Below are 19,717 nucleotides of genomic sequence, written 5' to 3' on the forward strand. Positions count from 1 at the left end.
TAATCTAGAGTGCATCAACCGATTCTCTTAGGGTTTAGAGGGTTTATATATGCCTAGGTTGCTTAGTCTTGAAGTTGGAGTTGAATAAGGAAACACTAGTTCCTATCTTAAGCCCAAAGCAACCCATGGACCTCCATAAGATGCCTTGGACGAAATCTTATAAGCACCAAGCTATAAATTTTGTCCACTCTTATCAAGAAGTCCCTAGGCCTAGTTCCACAACTAACAATGATTTGCAAAACAGCCCCTCCATTATTAATCAGTTCTTTTAATCCCAAAATTAATACTAAATTAATTTTTGATTAAATAATGATTAATAAGATGATTTCCAAACAATATATTAGTCTTGTAATATATTAATAAAATCATTTGAGTACTTATTTATTATTTCACATAATAAATTCTACTCTCTCTCCACTAGTCATCTTGTCAAGTTGCATGACTGAAGACAACCTAAAATGACCATGCTACATATCAAATCAAGTACATATCAATTATAGTTATGAGCTTAGACACCAAATTCGACAACTTCTGCCTAATGTTGTGCCGACCCTTCTACTCCCCCTTTTTAGAAAGGGTGAGAGTGAGAACGAATGAATATATGATATGTGTTCGCACGTTCGAGCCTCATTCATTTGTACATGACATTCTAAACAATAATAGTAAGTTATATTATTCCATACTTTGTAAAGAATAGTAAAATAAGTGCATGATAGTGGCAGTTAAGCATGCAATTTTGGAAATTGTTCACAACATGTGCCTTTATGTGCTTGTAAGTCAAACTACTTATGTTGGGTAAATTTTTGTGTGACATGAAATCAGTAGCTAAGAACCGACGATGGCAAAATGCTTAAATTCTTGAGTGGCATGCAATCAATAGCTATGGTAAATAGTAGGATTAACTCAAGGATTGTTTGCTAATTCAGTTACTAAAATATGGCATCTTTGCATATGGAAATATTTTCTACTATGTAGCATGCTAGTATTTGTTGCATAAATATCTTAACTCTCTGAAGGTAGATACATGCCACGGTAGTCATAATAGAGTTTCAATAAATATTCTAGATTTACTAAATAAACATAATATGTAGAATGTACTAAATATTTAAGAAAATAGAGATAGGCAGACCTTGCATCCAATATTTGCAAGTGTGTTTGATGTCGGAATTCAAGTTGAGCTTTTCAATCATGATCATCTTTTGAAACGTTTGGTGGAGCAGCGAAAAGCTAGCTACTCTTCTCTATCCTTTTTTTTTTTTTTTTTTTTTTGAAACGCTGAGTGGATCATTCTGCAACGAACATTTTGAAAGTGTATTATGTTGAGCAGAGCATATGGCATGCCAATATTAATTGAATCCTTCTTGTCTTGTAACATTGGCTCATTTTATTGTTGATGGAGCCCAATAAGATAAAAAGATTAGGAGAAAACCCAAATCGAAATTCGCAGCCCATTTGGAGCCCATTTCCTTTTTTCTTCTTTTCTTTTTGTGCGTGTAAACCTGATTACGGACAAGAGTATCGCATGGTGGCCCATTGCTTTTATTAGTTTTGAAAAACATAATATCCTCCAGCTTTACCATCACGCTTTAACGAGGAGGTGCCAAAAAGGAAATGGTCAACGATCGGAGATGGTGGTTCTTGTCGGAGGCGCTGCCTTGTTGAGTTGACAGCTGAAGAAGATTGTCTACAAGAATGGTCCGACCGATGAATGTGTAGCCGTCGGCACTTAGAAGTGCTTTGGATGAGGTAGATGTGGTAGTAGAGCAGCGGTGGACATCCGATGGTGCCGATGCCGAGGCTTTGGCTGCTTTCGCCGGACATCGATAGCCGACGTCGGAGCTGCTGTCGTAGGGGGTTGTTGCTTGTTGGTGGCGCTTTGGCTTCGTTTTCCGGTGAGGACAGCAGAGAACTCGGAGGCCGGTAGCCCCTGTCAGAGACGACGATGGAGACCGCAAATGGAGTTGTCTTGACGGTGTTGAACGTGCTCGGCGGCCGTAGGTCGATGCCGACAACGGGAGGTCTTACGTCGTACTTTGTATGCTTCCGAAGGTTGAAGGTGATGGTGCTTGGTGGAGCCGCTGTCGGCTAGTTAAAAGATACCAGTGGAAGGCAATGGCTATGGCGATTCCAAGGAGGATAAACTAGGCGAGTCTCATTTGGAGAAGATGGTCTCGTTGCATCATAATATGGGGCACCGGTGCTTTTGTCTTATAGTTTACGGTGTACACTGTACACCCCTTTCCCTTTTTTTCTTTTTTTCTTTTAAAACATATGAAAAGTGTATTTTAGTCTTTATCTTGTAATCTTTTGTACAATTTGTACAACGAGCTGTTATTATGTACTATAAAAGTGGTAGCTAGATGTAATTTTGAAGTTGATTTAGAGACAGATCTGATTTATTTTGTGAAACCATAAACAAAAACACATAGGCACCACTCTTGTAACCTGATTAAAGCACACTATTCTTCTACATTTTTTTCTTTTTGAGCAGTAAATGGAAAATGGGTAAGGTAAATTTTTGAGGTAACAATTTTTTTTTTTTTTTTTGTGTGTGGGTGGTTTTGGGAGATGTCAAATCAACACAATAATCTTTACAAACATATGTTTCACGAAGTGAAGTTGTACACATAAAATCTTAACTAAAAATAATTTTCCGGTAATATGAATTTGATAAAAGGATAAAAACTTGTAAAATTTTCTTTTCTCCTCCCACAAGTTGCTGAAAATCTACCAAAATGTGAACAAAGATGGGGAAAAACTCGTAAAAACTTCTTTCCCCAAAACTTACTGAACAACCCATTAGAATATAAACAAAAAATAGTTCTGAGAAAATACCAAAAACGATTTTCCGGTAATATGGACCGGTAAGGGGTAAAAAACTTCTAGATTTTTTTATTATTTTTTTAGTTGCTGAGGAACATACCAAGATATGAACAAAAATGTAACATCCGAAAACTAAAAGGTTAATTAAGAAAAGATAATAAGCAAATTGAAAGTTTACTCGTCGAGTTCAAGGGGGACAACTTGACGAGTACAAATAAGTTTTTGGACGCGGGTTGAGAAACCTACTCGACGAGTTGGGGAGGACCAACTCGACGAGTTGGTCTGGGTTTGGAAAACCTAAATTCAGGGTTTGCACCCTATTTAAGCATCTTAATCCCCACCTTATGGCCTCATTTCCAGCCCCCACTGTCCAAACCCTAGATCTCGAAACTCTAATGCTTGTGAACCATTCTTGAGTGATTTTGTGTGTTCTTGAAGCTAGAAGAAGAAGAAGGAGCTAGAAGGTTCAAGGATAAGATAGTAGATCCAAGGATTTCCTTCTATCCTCATCACTTTATGGTAATCAAGTCTCTAACTTGATCATTCATTCATTGGATCTACTTACTTCCATTTTTATGAGGGTTTTGGTTCAAGAACCTTAGTCTTTGGGATTTAGATGTCCCAAGTGACTTACATTTCAGATCTAGAATCTAGAAGGGGTTCCATGGCATAAAGGTCTAAACTTTATGACCATGGAAGCTCCATGCAAGCTTAAAAATGTTATTATGGTCTTTTTATCCCTAAAAGGCCATGCATGGAAGGAAAGATAGGAACTTTACGTGTCCAATTGATGTCCAAGGCCTAGATCTATTGTAATGCGCTTTGGTTAAGAGTATTATGGCTTGTGGACCAAGATCTATGTTCTAGAGAGTTAGGGTTTGAGTTAAATCCATTAAGAAGGACTAATAACGGGTAAAGTTGGGAACTTTACCCTTAAAAGTGTATTCCCAATGTGTAGATGAAGTATGGAGTTTGGATCTGAATGGTAGGAGCTTAATCCATTGATATGCCTTAATCAGACAGAGGAACTCGACGAGTCCATAAAGGGACTCGACGAGTTGAGCTGGTTTGCCCCGTTTTAGCTTAAGGTAGAACTCGACGAGTCGGTGAAGGGACTCGACGAGTTGAGTTGACAAATCGCGACTATGAGTAGCCAGGGAACTCGACGAGTCAGGAGGGTAACTCAACGAGTTGGATCGCGAGTTCAGGGTTCTGATTCATAGAACTCAGCGAGTTGATGGAGCAACTTGGCGAGTTAAGTCAACTTGGAGCGTTGGCTTTGACTTTGACCAAGCGTTGACTTTGACTTTGACCAGGGGTAAAATGGTCATTTTACCCTAAGAAGGATTATCAGTTCTTGACTAAGTATTATGTTGGTAATGATAGCTCCGGGAGTCGAGTGATCAGCAGTTCGGGGAACTGCCAGCTAGCAGCGAGAGGTTTATTCGCGGGATTCTGCAGTCAGCTTGCGAGGTGAGTTTTTTCCTGTAGGAATGGGTCTAAGGCACCAATGTCGGACATTTATGTATGCTAGTGTATACCGGATTTAGATCTGATGCCGAGGTTATCCCGATGTAGTTTATATGCTTCCGGATTACGATCCGATGCCGGGCGAGGCCCGAGGAAGGTTTATATATAGGATTTAGTAAAGTTTCTCAAAAAGAAATATATTTTTAGAAAAAGGTTTTTCTAAAATAAGACTGGGTGTGGTGCATACAATCAACCAAGCTCTAGTAAGTTTTCCTAAAATACCTATATATGTTATCTGTTATGCTTTGATCTGTGAATTTTTGAATCGCATGCTAGTTAGGGCTAAGGATCTGCTTAGTTTTTGCACGATAGAATGCTAGGAGAGATGCCTTTATATGCCTAATGTATGAGCTTGTAGACTTGCATGATAGTACTGTTTAGTTATTCTGTCATTAATAGGGTGTCCTGATTAGGTAGTGTTGAATCTAGTTACTTGATGCCCAAATGCTGCTTGCTTTGTGCTTATTAGGAGTTCTAACTAACTTTAGCTTACTAGTAAGCGAATATGCTAAGTTACATATTATGAGAACTAGATAATCTGAGAAGGCTAGGTTTTAACTCTATTGTGCAACTCTTGTTTGAGTCCAACCGTTGTAGCGTGAGACCTCTCATTCGAAGAATTATTTGGTTCTTGTAATATGTAATTATACCAATGAGCTACTTATAGGAAGTTAGCGGGAGTTCTTTCTACAGCTAATGACAGATAGTGGTGTGGAGTTTACCATAGTAAAAACCTAGGACGAGATCAAGTGATGAGAGCTTATTTAAGAGGGAGTATGGTATGGATATAAAGTGACTTAGTGAAATCAAGGCAATCCTTGAGGAAAGTACGGATCGATGTGGAAGGTAGTATGGGCCCGTACTATTGAAAGAAGAGGATTTGTACTCGATTCAAGGAGGGCTACGATGAAACCAGGGAACTTGTGGAGTTGTGATTCCCTCGATGTATATATTTTGATGTGTATCCGGATGGTTTATGTGGTCTATTTTCAGTATGGTGACATTGAGAGGCAGACTTGTTGGCAGTTCTGGTGCTGGTGAGGGTTCGGGCTCGGGTTCTAGAGTCGGGCAGCTTGATGACCAGGCGAGAGAGTTCATCTCGTCTGAGATTATGTACAGTATCCTCTAACAAGCTCCTGTGATCTTTTGCATGGTCAAGGAGGGTATACTAGAGATTCTGGATGAGCGGTTGAGCGCCTTTTGCGCCGAGATGGCGACTTTGGTTGAGACGCGTTCTTTGACCTTCAGGGAGTTTCAGGTATGTGGAGCTCTAGATTATCATGGGGCGAGGGACCCGATAGCAAGCATGAGGTGGTTAGTGGATGTTCCTAACGCCTTCCGCACCAGTCGTTGTCCCGAGGGGGACAAGGTCAGATTAGCTTCTTGTCTTCTGAAGGACAGGGCACGAGACTGGTGGGAGGAGGTAGGGCGTATTGTAGGTGATGATGCGATTGATGTGATGACTTGGGATGATTTCTCAACCAGGTTCCGATCGGAGTTTGCATCGGTGATTGAGGTGCAACAGCTGGCACGAGAGTTTCAGGATCTCCGCCAGACTACTAAGATAGTGGCTGAGATCATTGCTATGTTTAGGGGGGAGGGCGCTTCTGGTTCCGCGGTATGTGGCGGACGAGGAGATGAAGAAGGCCCAATATCATGAGATGTTGAGGAGTGACATTCGACAGTTTATGAGACGATCTAGCTACAAGACACTGGAGGATATGATCGCTCGAGCCAGGGAGAAGGAGATTGACCTGGAGATGGAGAAGAAGAGGAAGCCTGATTATGTGCCTAGTGTTGAGGGTTCGGTCAAGAGGCCTAAGGTATCTGACTTTAGATCGAGAGGCCATCAGGGTCGTAGCTGTTGTGGCAAGCACGACAAGATGCACAAGGGGGCATGCAGGGTGGGTGGTTTTGGCTGCTTCAAGTTCAACCAGACTGGTCATATTTGAAGGGATTGTACTGCTACCACCACCACCACCCTGATATCTGATCTGATTTACTTTCATTGCAATCAGAGGGGTCACAAGAAGGCACGTTGTCTAAGTTTAGCTACAGTAGGACCGGTATCAACACCCGCTCCTGAAACTCTTCGGATTACTGACGGCCGTCAAGGCTGGGCAGATGCGCCTGCGGCGAAGAGTAGGGCTTTCCAGTTGACAACAGAGGAAGTGTGAGCAGCTCCTAATGTGGTGACGGGTATGTATCTTCTCCCTATCTTTTTATTTATATTTAATTGTTGCTTATATTAATATGTTTCATTTTAGGATCGTTCCTTATGAACGGTATTTCTGCCCTAGTGTTATTTGATTCGGGGGCTACCTGATCCTTTGTATCTCTTGCGCTTAGCAAGAGATTTTCTGGAGCTCCAGTAGTGAAATTAAGACCCAAATATCTATGTGTTTCAATTTAGGATTGTTCCCACTTGCCATCAACAGTCTTTCAACGTTATGTATTTGACTTATTTCCGTTCAATGAGCTTCGTTCACGTGTTGGGGACGACAAATATCTTACAGATTAATATTGTTTTACTACGTTTCTTATTAAATTGCAAAATCTTAAGTAACTTCTTATTATATTGTAGATGTCATTGGGAATCTTTGTGAGTGGGGTTCTCTTGAAGAAACAGCACGACCATCTAACTCATGTAAAGTAGGATTGCGAAAGATTGTTCTTTCTGATCAATGGTATATTATCAATATATATATATATATATATATATATATATATATATATATATATATATATATATATATATATATATATATATATATAATTGCGATAATTTAATATGTTACAACATTGGTTGATGCTTATCACTAATTTTATTTGCTACAATGATATGAAAGTGAGTATAACATTGTGGGGTAAGTTGGCTAAGAAGTACACCGATCAACATATCAAAAGTTTTAAGGAGATGAAAAGTGTACTCATTGTAATGTCTTGCAAAGTTGTATTGTTCAGAGGTGTGATTTCTTTGTTTTATAAATAACATGTTAGTTATGTTTACGTGTAATATATATATATATATATATATATATATATATATATATATATATATATATATATATATATATATATATATTAATTTTTCATATTTGTTACTATTGTAGGTGTTCTAAGTTTGAGAACTACAGTTGGATCTGAATTGTATTTTAATCTTCCAATAGACAATGTTGCTACAAATAAATAAAAGTAACCGTGTTATTATATTTATTATTTGTTAATTTATTTTAAGACAGTTATCAATTTACCTTACTTTTTTATGTTGTCAGATTATAGTCAAGTGATGTATGTCTTGCTTCAATCGGAGAGACAAGTTGAACGTCCTTTTGTGGCAACCATAGAAAATATGTATAGTGATATACAAAAAGGAGTCATTGAGGTAGTACCTTATTACTATGAAATATCAATTATTATATTAAATATGTAATGAATTATATCTATATTTCATTTATGAAAGGTACACAATACACTCTTGTTGGAACCATCATTGACATAGATATGTTTAATGATTGGAAGTTCATCCAGTGTTCAAGATGCTATATGAAGGGTACTTTCGTTGATAATCGGTACTTTTGTTTTGGCTGTCAGAAAATTATACTCCCTCCGTCCCAAATCGATAGTCCACTTTTAACTTTTTAAGTCTTTTTTCTTTAACTTTGACCTTAAATATTTTTATTTGTGTTATATATTACTTGATAAAACTTATAACAATGAAAAAACATTAAAAATACAATCCATTCATATATTTTGCATCAAGTATTATCTATCAAAAACAAAAATATTTAAGGTCAAAGTTGAAGAAAAATACTTCAAAATTCAAAAGTGGACTATTAATTTGGGACGGAGGTAGTATATAATTAACCCGGTGAAGTGTATATATGTGTATATATATATATATATATATATATATATATATATATATATTAATACTTATATGATGTTTCTAATAACTTTTGTATATGTATAAGTTGGTATTTGAAGCAGGTGATAATGATAAGGAGATGAGATGTGTTTTCTTTAATGAATATGCTACTCAACTTACGGGCCTTACTGTTGGTGAATTAGTTAATATGAATTTATTGGAGGTATTGTTCTCTCTCTCTCTCTCTCTCTCTATATATATATATATATATATATATATATATATATATATATATATATATATATATATATATATATATATATATATATATATATATATATATATATATATTGAAACACCCACACAAATGCTTACATATAATACTATTTTATTATGTTTTTATAGGGTGGTAATGATCCTAATTGAGTACATACTTTCCTATTTGAAAGGTTATGTGGTTTAAGTATTTTTTTTTCAATTAAGATTGACCATTACAATTTAGCGCCACAATATGTGCGTCGTTTCACGGTTACTAAATACCATGGTGCAATTGTAAAATTCCAAACCAAGAAAAGACGTTGCCTACATATGAGGTCATTTCTCAGTTACAAAAAACTGTTGGATCTTACATTATACATTTTTATTGTATTGTTTATATCTTATTTTACATTATGTATTTTTTTGTTTTTGTATTTTTTTTTTGTTTGTTTATCAAGGAGTTTGTGTTTTTGATAAGTGGAATTCTCATGTAAATAATCTTAAATTTAGAAATTATGCTACAGATCATGTTTCATTTCATTAAATGATTTTTACTACATATTTTCTTAAATCATCTTTATTTAATATGATCATTATTCATATTTTTTTTTCGTATTATGATAACTTACGTAATGTCAAAGATGAGGGTTTTAATGCTTCTATTTCGGAATTAAATCATACATAATATAAAGATGTAAGTTATAATATTTTGTTTACCAATTTTAATTCTGTTACATAATGAAAATCTTTAATTGTTACTTTGTTATTGTTTTCTTTGTGTGCATACTTAGGATGATGTTGGTTTATTTCCCATTCAAACAAATGTTGTTGAATCAGTATCACCTAAATCAACAACATCAACATTAACAATACTTTTTATTGTATTTTTTACTATAAATTATAAATATAAGTTATATTCATTATATCTTATGTTTCTTTATGTATTTCACTTGCACAATTATTTGGTCGTTTGTGATAATCATCAGGTTGATGTTTCTGACAAGCTCATTTATAAGGTAAATAATATTGAGTGCAATAATTAATTCATACCATGTTTTCTTTCCATTTAGTTTAAATTGCTGTATATTTAGTTCAATTACATTATTGGTGGGATGTCAAGTCCACCAATAAAATTACATCCTTTGTTTGCAAATAAAACATAATATAATGGTAAAAAGGGGCATCAATCATCGGGGAAATGGTTGTATTCAATCACCAATGCAATCTAATAGAACTAGTGTAAATAAACTAACTAACTACAATTAAACTAAAGGGGGGGGGGGGTTGTGATTGCTTGAAAACTAAAAGACTTGAATAACTAAAAAGCTTGCAATTAAGCAAGATGATGAGATGCTCAAATATTGGAAAGAATTGGTAAACTAAGGCAATTCAACACAATGAACATTTGTGTGTTTATCATTAGGATTTAATATGAAGCTTATCATTCATCCCAAATTGGTTATAGCAATCATGAATCATGATATGACAAGATTCCTCATAAGTTGTATGGAGGTTGGGGAAGCCCACAACACACCTTCTTAATCAAAATCAAATATCCAATTGAAGCAATTGAACCCAAGAAGTTGATTAGCCTTAAGAATAAAGGAATCCCCAATTCCTAGAGGATGACAATGCTTACACATCCATAAAAGAGTTATGATTCATAAGCTAGAGATGATTTCTACCATCGTAAAGCCCTTGTTCTAAGTAAATTCAATGATTCAATGCCAAACCAAAGAAATAAACCAACAATTGCTTATTAAAGTACCAAGCTCATGATCAAAGCATTAAACAAGCATAGGAAATATGAACTAGAATCATAGACATAAGATATATGATAAATAAGCATAAATCCTTCAAAAACCCACAAACATTCAAAGGTTTTAGCCAAGGTCTACCAAAATAGAGGATTTAGCAACTCATAGCAATAAAATAACAATCACAAAAGTCTAATTGCATAAAGAAACTACCATTAACTTGGAAAGATGAAAAGAATTGAGTCTTGAGCTCTAAAATTGCCTTCTTCTGGTCTCTAATAGTGGAAAATCGAAGTCATAGCTGAAAGATCCAACCCCCAAGGTAATGACAAGCCAAATGACCAAAATGCCCAAAACTGGGCAGTTGCGCGGGTACCCGCGCGATGGAAATTCCACCCGCGTAAGTGTTGCTGAAATGTTATTGGCTCATTTTTCCTCCATTAACCATCCCGCTACCAAAGATTCCCTTGGTCCCCTCCATATCCACATGATTCAAATTAACCAATCATCTTTTAGCTTCAAATATGGATGCTCCAAGCCCAAATTAACAATCCATGATCCATCTTCACAAGCCCACTTCATCCAAGTCTTTAGCCTTTTAAGCCCAAATCTCCTTTAACGGATCCGCCAAGCCTAAAAATGCATCAAAAAGCCCACTAAGCCCAACTTCAGTCAAACCGCAACCGCAATGAGCTCCAAAATCCTACAAAATACCTCATGTAACATAAAAAGTCCCCAATATGATCCATAATAAAGAAAATAAAATAAAATACAATGCAATAATGATAAAAAAGATCTAAAAATATAAAATAAACTAATAAAAATAAGGAAATAAAATAAGCTATCAATTATTTGTTATGCTTATTATTTATCTTTTATTTTCTGTTACTAGGATGGTTCTGGTAATATGAAAGATGGTGCTATTGTGGCACCTGTGTATGAGGTTAGACATGGGAAATATATTTAATAATGTAAGTTGTAACATATGTTTTGTCACATGGTTTTAGTTATGTTATTTTCTTATAATTAGGTTGCTACTAATAGTAATGTAAATGATGCTGTTACAAAATGTATATGAGGAAAAGGATGTGGAAGATAGTGACAGATGTGGCAATGTATTATTAATTTTTTTTACTATTGTTTTATTTTTTTAGGTTTGAAGTTTTCTTATTGTTCTTATTGATGTATTCAATTAGGTTGGTGATGATACTATTGAAAATGATGTTTCTAAGACATGTATCTCCATATGTGGTTTACAAGATGATGGAGAAAGTGAAGTAAGTTACAACATATTGTGTACATTTTCTTTTTACCTTACGATATGAAACAAAATTTCAACGATTATTGTCACCTCATTTGATATATTTGAAGTTTTTCTTATTGTTCTCATTGATCTATTCAATTAGGTTGGTGATGATACTATTGTAGATGATATTTCTAAGACACCTATCTCCATATGTGGTTTACAAGATTATGGAGAAAGTGAAGTAAGTTACAATGTATTGTGTACAAAATTTCAACGATTTTTGACATCTCATTTGATACATTACTTTCTTAGTTATGATTCTTATTTTCCTTTTTTTTTACAATTAGGATGCTTGTGCGGTTATTGAAGTTGATTTTTCTGAAAAATCGTTTATTGGATCCTCAATAACACCAATGAAGCGTTGACTTCCACGATTGTGTGAGGAGTCTTCGGAAGATGATATTGTTAGTTGAATTCAATTTACTTTTGAAGTTTTTTGACATTGTTTTCTAGATTGTATTTCTCTTCCAATTTTCAAATTTCAGTTTTCGTATCATTGTAGTCCTAAGTTTTTTTTATAGGTTAATTTAAATTATTAGATAGATTAAGCTTTTAATAATAGCTTTTAGACATATTTATCATTCAATTATTTTAAATGTATGGAATGACATGGTACATTCATGTTTTTTTATCCTTATGGCGAAACACAATTTTTGGGATACCATATGCCTAATGATCTTACTACGTTTTTCCAAAAGATCTTACTTTGTTTGTCGTTGTGGGTGATTTTATCTGAACTAATATATAAATGAATGAAAGTAATATGCAATAAGATTGAGATAAATCAATATACGATTTATACATTTGTCAACCTGTCCACCGGACGCGTATGACACTAGTTGTTATTTGGTTTTTCGTTCTTATCTTTGTTCAATTACAATAATGGTGTGAATAAATATGGAAAATTGATTGATCTAATCAAATGGTTATATATAAAAGAGATAATTCGGCGGTAAACGAAAATTTTATTTCAAATTTTAGCTAACGACATTGTTGCCCTAAACTAAGCGTCAGAAATAGTTTTCCCCAATCGTAGCGAAGCGACATAGCCCAAAAACACTCACATCTACCCGTAGCTCAAACTAACGCCACCATTGTCGCCGGCCATGTACGATCATCCTCCTCCTCTCTCTTCCTCTCTCTCTCATCTTCCTTATCGTCTGTCTCTCTGGTGACTCCACCGCCGCCGCCCTCTAACTCGTGCACCCTTTCTTCCATCGTTAATCAATATGGAAGGAGTCGCACCGCCAACAGTTGCACTTTCCTTCACTTCTCTCCTTCCTCTTATCTCGTACCCCTCCCTCCCTCTGGTGCCATTCGCGAACCAACCACACCGATATCACCCACACAGTGATGCCGAAGACTATCCTTTCCAATTTCGCCGCAGAACCCTCCCTCTCGCCTTTATCTGACGCCGTAAAAACCCTGCATCGTTGAAAGCCCTAGTTCACAACCCGATTTTGCCAGCGAACCACTACCACCTCCTCTTCTACTCATTCACCCTATGTTCTAAACCCTAGTTTTTTGTTCTTGTGTATAACCTAGCTTTTTGACTGTTTGAATCATATGATTGCGTTGCACAAACGCATACATACATATATACTTATTCTATTTATCTATGTGTTTGCTTTAGATCAATTTTTTTTTTGTGTTTTGTTGATTCCAAATCTCAAGTTAGTCGTTGTTAATGGACGCTTCATTAATTAGTTTTGTGTGTGTGTGGGGGGGGGGTGTTCTATCAATGCTCAAAGAGGCTCATCGTTCCCTCAAGCTTCACACCCTTTCGAATCTGAACACTCTTGGCCAAAGATTTCAGATAGCCTCACATTTATGTAATTTTCTAACCACAATTACTTTTTCTTCTATCTAGAGAGAGTTTATATGAAGAAGGAGAGATTGAATAATGACATTTGGCTGCCTTGGTTCTGTGAAAGGTCTCTATTTCCTTACATTACCATCTTATTTTGTTAATGCATCATGTTCTTTATTTTGGTTAAAACTTAACACATCTTTCTCTCACTTTATTATTATCAAGAACAACCAAATCAATCTTTGTTATATGCCCTTGATGCTGGGAACTTAATTGATTTTTCTAAAAACTCAAAATTTTTTCAGACACTTACCGGTAAGTATAGCTATTTATACCTTTTAAAGTATAAGTAGTGGTCTATGGAGTATATGCTACTATTAAAACAAAATTTTGGTTTTGACATGATGTTTCTTATTTCAGGTGAAGCAATCGACTCGTATGCTATTATGAAAAGAAAGGCAGCCGAATTAAGTGAAGTTGCTAATGTTGACCAAAGGGTTGAAGCTATATTTGAAAGAATGCTCATTAGGTAAAGCTCTTGAACTTAATAAGCTGTTTAAATAATACGCATGTCCTATTTTTTGTACACCGTTTGCAAATGAAGATTAGGGTAAAAAAAGACCGAACCCTAATAGGGTTGGGTTTCGGGTTTAGTAGGGTCTGTATGTAACACCCAAAGTTTTGAAGGCCAAGAAAGGAAAGAAAACCTTAATGTTAAGGGGCGACTCGGCGAGTTCAAGGAGGAACTCGGCGAGTCAGAGCGGGATCCGGGTTGAGGAGTAAGTGACCGACTCGGCGAGTCGGCCAAGGTGACTCGGCGAGTCTGGTCTGTGAGTGGAAAACCCTAAATTCGGGACTTGAAGCCTATATAAACGTCTTAATCTTCTTCCTAGGGTTCCTTACTGCCTCTTTAGCCCTGGATACCGAACCCTAGCCGTCATATCTCCTATTTGAGCCTTGGAAGGTGCATTAAAGCTTGGAAAAGGAAGAAGGAACTTGGAGGAGCAAGAAGGGGCTATAGATATGGGATTGTGAGTTCATTCTGAGCACTTGGAGGTAATAAATTAGTTTCTGGACCCTTTTTGCACCTAGATCTATGTGTGGTTGTTGGGGCTCTTTAGCCATAATGTTATTATTTTGAGTTAGAAGTCAGATCTGGAGTTGCTACTTCAGATCCAAGTGTGTTATGGACTGGAGAAGCATAAAGTATCAGCCCTTGAGTCGATTTTGAAGCCCCTTGGCCTTAAACCCTAGTTTATGGTGTATTTTGCCTAGATCTCCATCTCTACACGTAAAGTTTGCAACTTTACGTGGGGGATAGGCTTGGGAAGGGTAGATCTACAGTTTGGAGTCCATGCATGACTCAAAAGTCCTCTGCATGTGTGTAGATTTGATTGGACTCGGCGAGTCCTTCGAGTGGACTTGGCGAGTAGCATGAAGATGAGGAGGAACTCGACGAGTGGGATGAACAGCTTGTCGAGTCGGATGATGTTGGGCATGAACTCGGCGAGTTGGATGAACAACTCGGCGAGTTGGATGAAGATTGCCTGGTACTTGGCGAGTCTGTTCTTGGACTCGGCGAGTCAGGTCGCGAAGCCCCAAACCCTTCGAGTTGAGACTCGAATCAGTGAGTCGGGTGGAGACTCAGCGAGTTGGACAGGTCAGGACTCGGAAATCATTGGACTCGGTGAGTCATGGACTGACTCGGCGAGTCGTGTCGCGAATGGAAGGACCCTGAGTATATGAACTCGGCGAGTCAGTAAGTGGACTTGGTGAGTAGGGTTGACCTGGAAAGGTTGACTTTGACCAGGACTTTGACTTAGATCGGAATTGACTTGGTGGTCTTTCGGGGGTCAGTTAGACTAAGTGTTGCATTGATATTGATAGCTCGGGGAGCAAGTAAAGCAGGAGTTCAGTCAGTGGTCGGGCAGCAGCTAGTGGGATCATCAGCAAGTTCAGCCAGTGCAGGTGAGTTTCCCTTTGTATGAATGGGTCTACGGCCACAATGCCGACCCATGTAGTTATGAGTAGAAGACCCGGGGGTTAGCCCTAGGCACAATATGCTAGTATGATGTTCGGATGAGGTCCAATGACATAGGGCGGGTGCCCAAGAATTGGTTTATGTGATAGTTTATACTTGTTGTCTGTGTGATACTTGTATGTGCCTGGTAGGGAGGTGAGTGTGGGCGAGGTCCCGTATCTCACCAATAGCAGAGTGTGGATGGTGTTCCACATCTCAGTAGCAGCAGTCCAGGGGCGAGGCCCAAGATAGGAAAGGAGTGAGGGTGGGCTGGGCCCGTATCTCACTATCAGCAGGAGTATGGACGGGGTTCCATGACTCATCAGTAGCAGGACACGGGCGGGGCCCATAGATAAGCGAGGCCTTAGAGCAAGAGCCGTTAGTATATGTTTAGCTTATGTGATATTATGTGATATGTGTATGTGCTATTATATGTTAGTGGGCGGGGCCCTGTGACAGGCGAGGCCTAAGTGAAACAGATATGTATCCGAGCGGGGCTCGAAGCCAGGCGGGGCCTGGAGTGGCAGGGCCGTTGTAGCGGGCGAGGCCCAGGATAGCGGGCGTGGCCCAGTATGTGCATTATGTGGTTATGCATGGTATGTGGTAAGGTGGGGAACTCACTAAGCTCCGTGCTTACGGTTTTCAGTTTTGTTTTCAGGTACTTCCGGTAGCGGAGGGAGGAGCTCGGGGTGATCGCATGGCACACACCATAGATTTGTAAGCCTGGGAATGTTTACTCTGATAATGATCATGTGTTTTGAAAACTAATACTTGAGTTATGTTTTGAATCGATGATTTTACTTTCAGTAATATTGTATTAAAAGAAATTTTTAGTCTTAAATTTTGGGACGTTACACTGTATGTTGAGATAGGGTTATTTGGGTCAACCCGTTTAACTTCGTACCTTAATAGGGTCGGGTTTCGGGTTAGATGAATTTTATTTATTCGGGTTGGCTTAATCCGATCAACCATCCCAAACTCGAATCTCAATCTATGAGCATGCATAACAACCCAATGCATTTTGATAGACCAAATTCCATGATTCTAATCCAACCAAAGCACCATAGCTTCACCCTTTACCAACCAAATCTTGCATTCTTCATCTTCTTTCCTTATATTATCACAACTCCATAACCATAGAAAATCAATATTGTCCCAAAGCATAGCCATAGTAACATGAGTCAACTTCAACACAATAATGAGCAAAATCATAAGCACCATATCAAATGGACAAATTCTTAGGTAAGAACCATCTTTCACAGATCTTCCTATTAAGACCTTTTTTTTTCAGTAGATAATGGGGTACTACTAGCCTTGCAGGTTGTACTCCATGTACTCAAGTAATCAAGCAAGTTATTTGTTAATCTCCATGATACATGTTTATTGTGAGTCTCATAGCTCTATTTCATGCATGTATAGTCCTCAAGTAAGTTGTTTTTTTACACTTTGTTGTCTACTGCTTCTATTTGATAAACGCAGGAACATATAGTTATTAAATAATATGATTTGTTTTCTCTAGTTTTCAAAATTTGATACAGGAAGATATATTTAAACATATTGTTTAGATTTTGAATTTTGATCAGGGTTTGAGTATATGTATTTTTGTTTTGCATAACACGAAATGGATCAGGGTCCGAATAACCCGAACCCGATTGGGTTGACCCGGTTAGCACCCCACCGATGTATTTTAATATACTTTTGCATCTTATTCGTTTTTTATTTATTAATTTAAGGTGTATTACTGAGAAGAGACATCTACATGCGATTGCGATGGACATCGAATGCCGAAGGTTGGATATAGTAAACACATCCATGCTACTCTATCATATTACATGGATGTATGTCATGAAGTTGTGGGTAGGAGAGAATATCAGAATGAGGTAATTATGGCAGATTCTACATCTTCTTCTTGAGCTTTATCGGGATACGGAGCCTCAAGATTCATTTGATATATGTCGGTTACTTATGTTTTTGGGAGAACCGGATGATATTTCTACCCTATTAGAAACACATTTACGATCGGAGAGCCGTGATGATGCAATTATTGGGTATCAACTTGCTTTTGATGTTGTAGAGATTGAGAATGACAGTTTTTTTTCGCATGTGCGTGATTGGCTCCCAGATCCCAATGTAGTAGGTGAGGAGATATATGCTAAAAGGAATGCAAGAATCAAAATGATTTTTTGTTCTAATTATGGAATAGTTTTTGTTAACAAACAGGGCGGATCCATACATCATCAACAAAATAGTCCGGTCAGTGGCCATGAAAAACTGTGCTTGCCATGGTGCAAGCATCTATGCGCATGCATTAATGCATGCAGGTACTTCTTTGGATGGCTATTTAGTAGAAAACCAGGTAGACAGTGTTATGTACATAACAATAACATACATGGTTTGCAAGATGAATTAACTTCACCAAAAGATTGTTGTTGTTGCTATTGTTATGTTAAGAATGGGTGGGCATGGCAAAAAGGTTGGCAGAATTCAACGCGGTCGCTGGGCTTGGTGTCATTTATAAGGACAACTCAAAAAGTAAAATCTTTAATGAACAGAGCAGGTAACGGTTTGGTTGGGCCTCCTTATTTACAAGGTGGTGCCCTATATGCTCTTGGGGTTCTTAACGAAAATGATGATGGAAAAACTAAAGTATTCATAATGGATATCCTTAAAGAATCAGAGATCGAGGTTTGTATTTTCCATCACTACTTACTTGCAACAAATCAAAATAAAACCTTATGCTAAACCTTGTTTGGTGCTGGTTATCTGGCATGGAGCTTGTCTTGGTTTAGGCTTGGTAGCATTAGGAAGTGTTGATGATAATACATATGATGAGATATTGGGTGTTGCCTCTTGTGTAAGTGTAGACGGTGATGGTACCACTGTTGTTGATTCAGGTCTTGTTGCTGGCATCAGTCTTGGATTGGTAAATGCTAGAATTTTAAGTGAGAGGACATACACAATGGTTACGCATGCACATGAAACACACCACGAAAATCAGATAAGGTGAGTTATGATAACACTACAATTTATAACTTTATTTTGTCCTTTTGATATTGTTAACGTTAAATTATTTGCGCGTATAGGGGTTTGGCACTGGGCGTTGCTCTTACAGTGTATGCAAGAGAAGAAGAAGCCGGGGAATTAGTTGATATCATGATCCGTGATGGAGATTCAATAATAAGATGCGGGGGCATCTATGCATTGGCATTACCATAAAGTGGGACAACAAATAAAAAGGCAATCCAACAACTTCTGCATTTTGCTATTTTAGACGCGAGTGATGATGTTAGAAGCACTGCGGTGTTATCCCTCGGGTTGGTCCTCTGCTCTGAACCCGAACAGTTATGTGTTCTTTCTCTTTCTTTATACCACATTCCATGATTCCATGATTGCTGTGGTAGTTAGTAACTTTAATAATTACTGCAGACCACACACCCGATCTCGCCTTTTTCACAGTCGTATGATCCCCACCTTCGATATGGGGCGACTATGGCCTTAGGGATTTCATGTTCTGGTACCTGCTCACACAATGCCATATCGGTGCTCCAACCCCTTCTATTTTTTTCGACAAGCCGCATTCATAGGAATGTCCATGGTGATGATCCAAGCCACACAAGAGATGGACTCCCGCGTAGGGGAATTTAGGTAATGTTCTACAACAAAGTCGATATTTGATCACTATGGTTGTAAGTAGTTTTTGATGTGGAGTATGTCTCTTCAATGTTTTTCCTCTACACTTTGTTTGTAAACCTATCCTCATCATCCATAAGCCTTACATAAACAAAACATGTTTGTTTATTTTTTCTTTTTGTTAGAAAGTTTCAAATAATGGTCCCATTTTGAGGTTATCTTACTTATATGGTATAGTTCTAATATATTAAGTTCATTAAGGTATAACCTAATTTCTTGGAAAATGGGAAAGTAAAACAAAGTTAAATTTTTTAATCTTGTTAGATTCTTTATGAGTTGGTGAGGATAGGTTCTTATTTAAACTGATATTTTTAATAAAAAAATTTGTCATCTGTTTTTAGTCGGCAACTCGAGAGGGAGATACTCAGTGACAACAAAGATAAACTTGCAAAGATGGGTGCGATTTTGGCATCCGTGTCACGAGATGACTCTTTTAGACTAGTCAATACTGTGTGCCACTTAGTGCTTCTCCAACTAAGTCAGGCTAACTTTGACGATCTAGATGTACTAACGAACTTAGGAAGCAAGAGTCACGACAAAGAACACTTCAAGTATGAAGGAAAGCTTATATTATATAACTCAACTTCTTTACAAAGCAACTTCTCGGTGGTTTGGGCAGATGATCCCTTCTCCCTATTTATAGGAACCTTACACC

At 37.4% G+C, this 19,717-nt stretch overlaps 1 protein-coding gene across 1 annotated transcript; it reads left to right on the forward strand.

Annotated features, from left to right (window-relative positions):
• The first annotated feature begins 13,445 nt into the window (after window positions 1-13,445).
• Window positions 13,446-18,588, forward strand: LOC145095061 (26S proteasome non-ATPase regulatory subunit 1 homolog B-like). Its single transcript, XM_079033003.1, has 8 exons — window positions 13,446-13,476; window positions 13,578-13,667; window positions 13,773-13,881; window positions 17,106-17,252; window positions 17,593-17,728; window positions 17,824-18,061; window positions 18,162-18,375; window positions 18,456-18,588. The coding sequence occupies exons 1-8, from the start codon at window positions 13,446-13,448 to the stop codon at window positions 18,586-18,588; spliced, it is 1,098 nt and encodes a 365-aa protein (XP_078889129.1).
• Window positions 18,589-19,717: the final 1,129 nt, after the last annotated feature.

Source organism: Lactuca serriola, chromosome 3 (genome assembly GCF_051521515.1).
Source record: "Lactuca serriola cultivar US96UC23 chromosome 3, Lser_US96UC23_V15, whole genome shotgun sequence".
Classification (NCBI taxonomy): domain Eukaryota; kingdom Viridiplantae; phylum Streptophyta; class Magnoliopsida; order Asterales; family Asteraceae; genus Lactuca; species Lactuca serriola.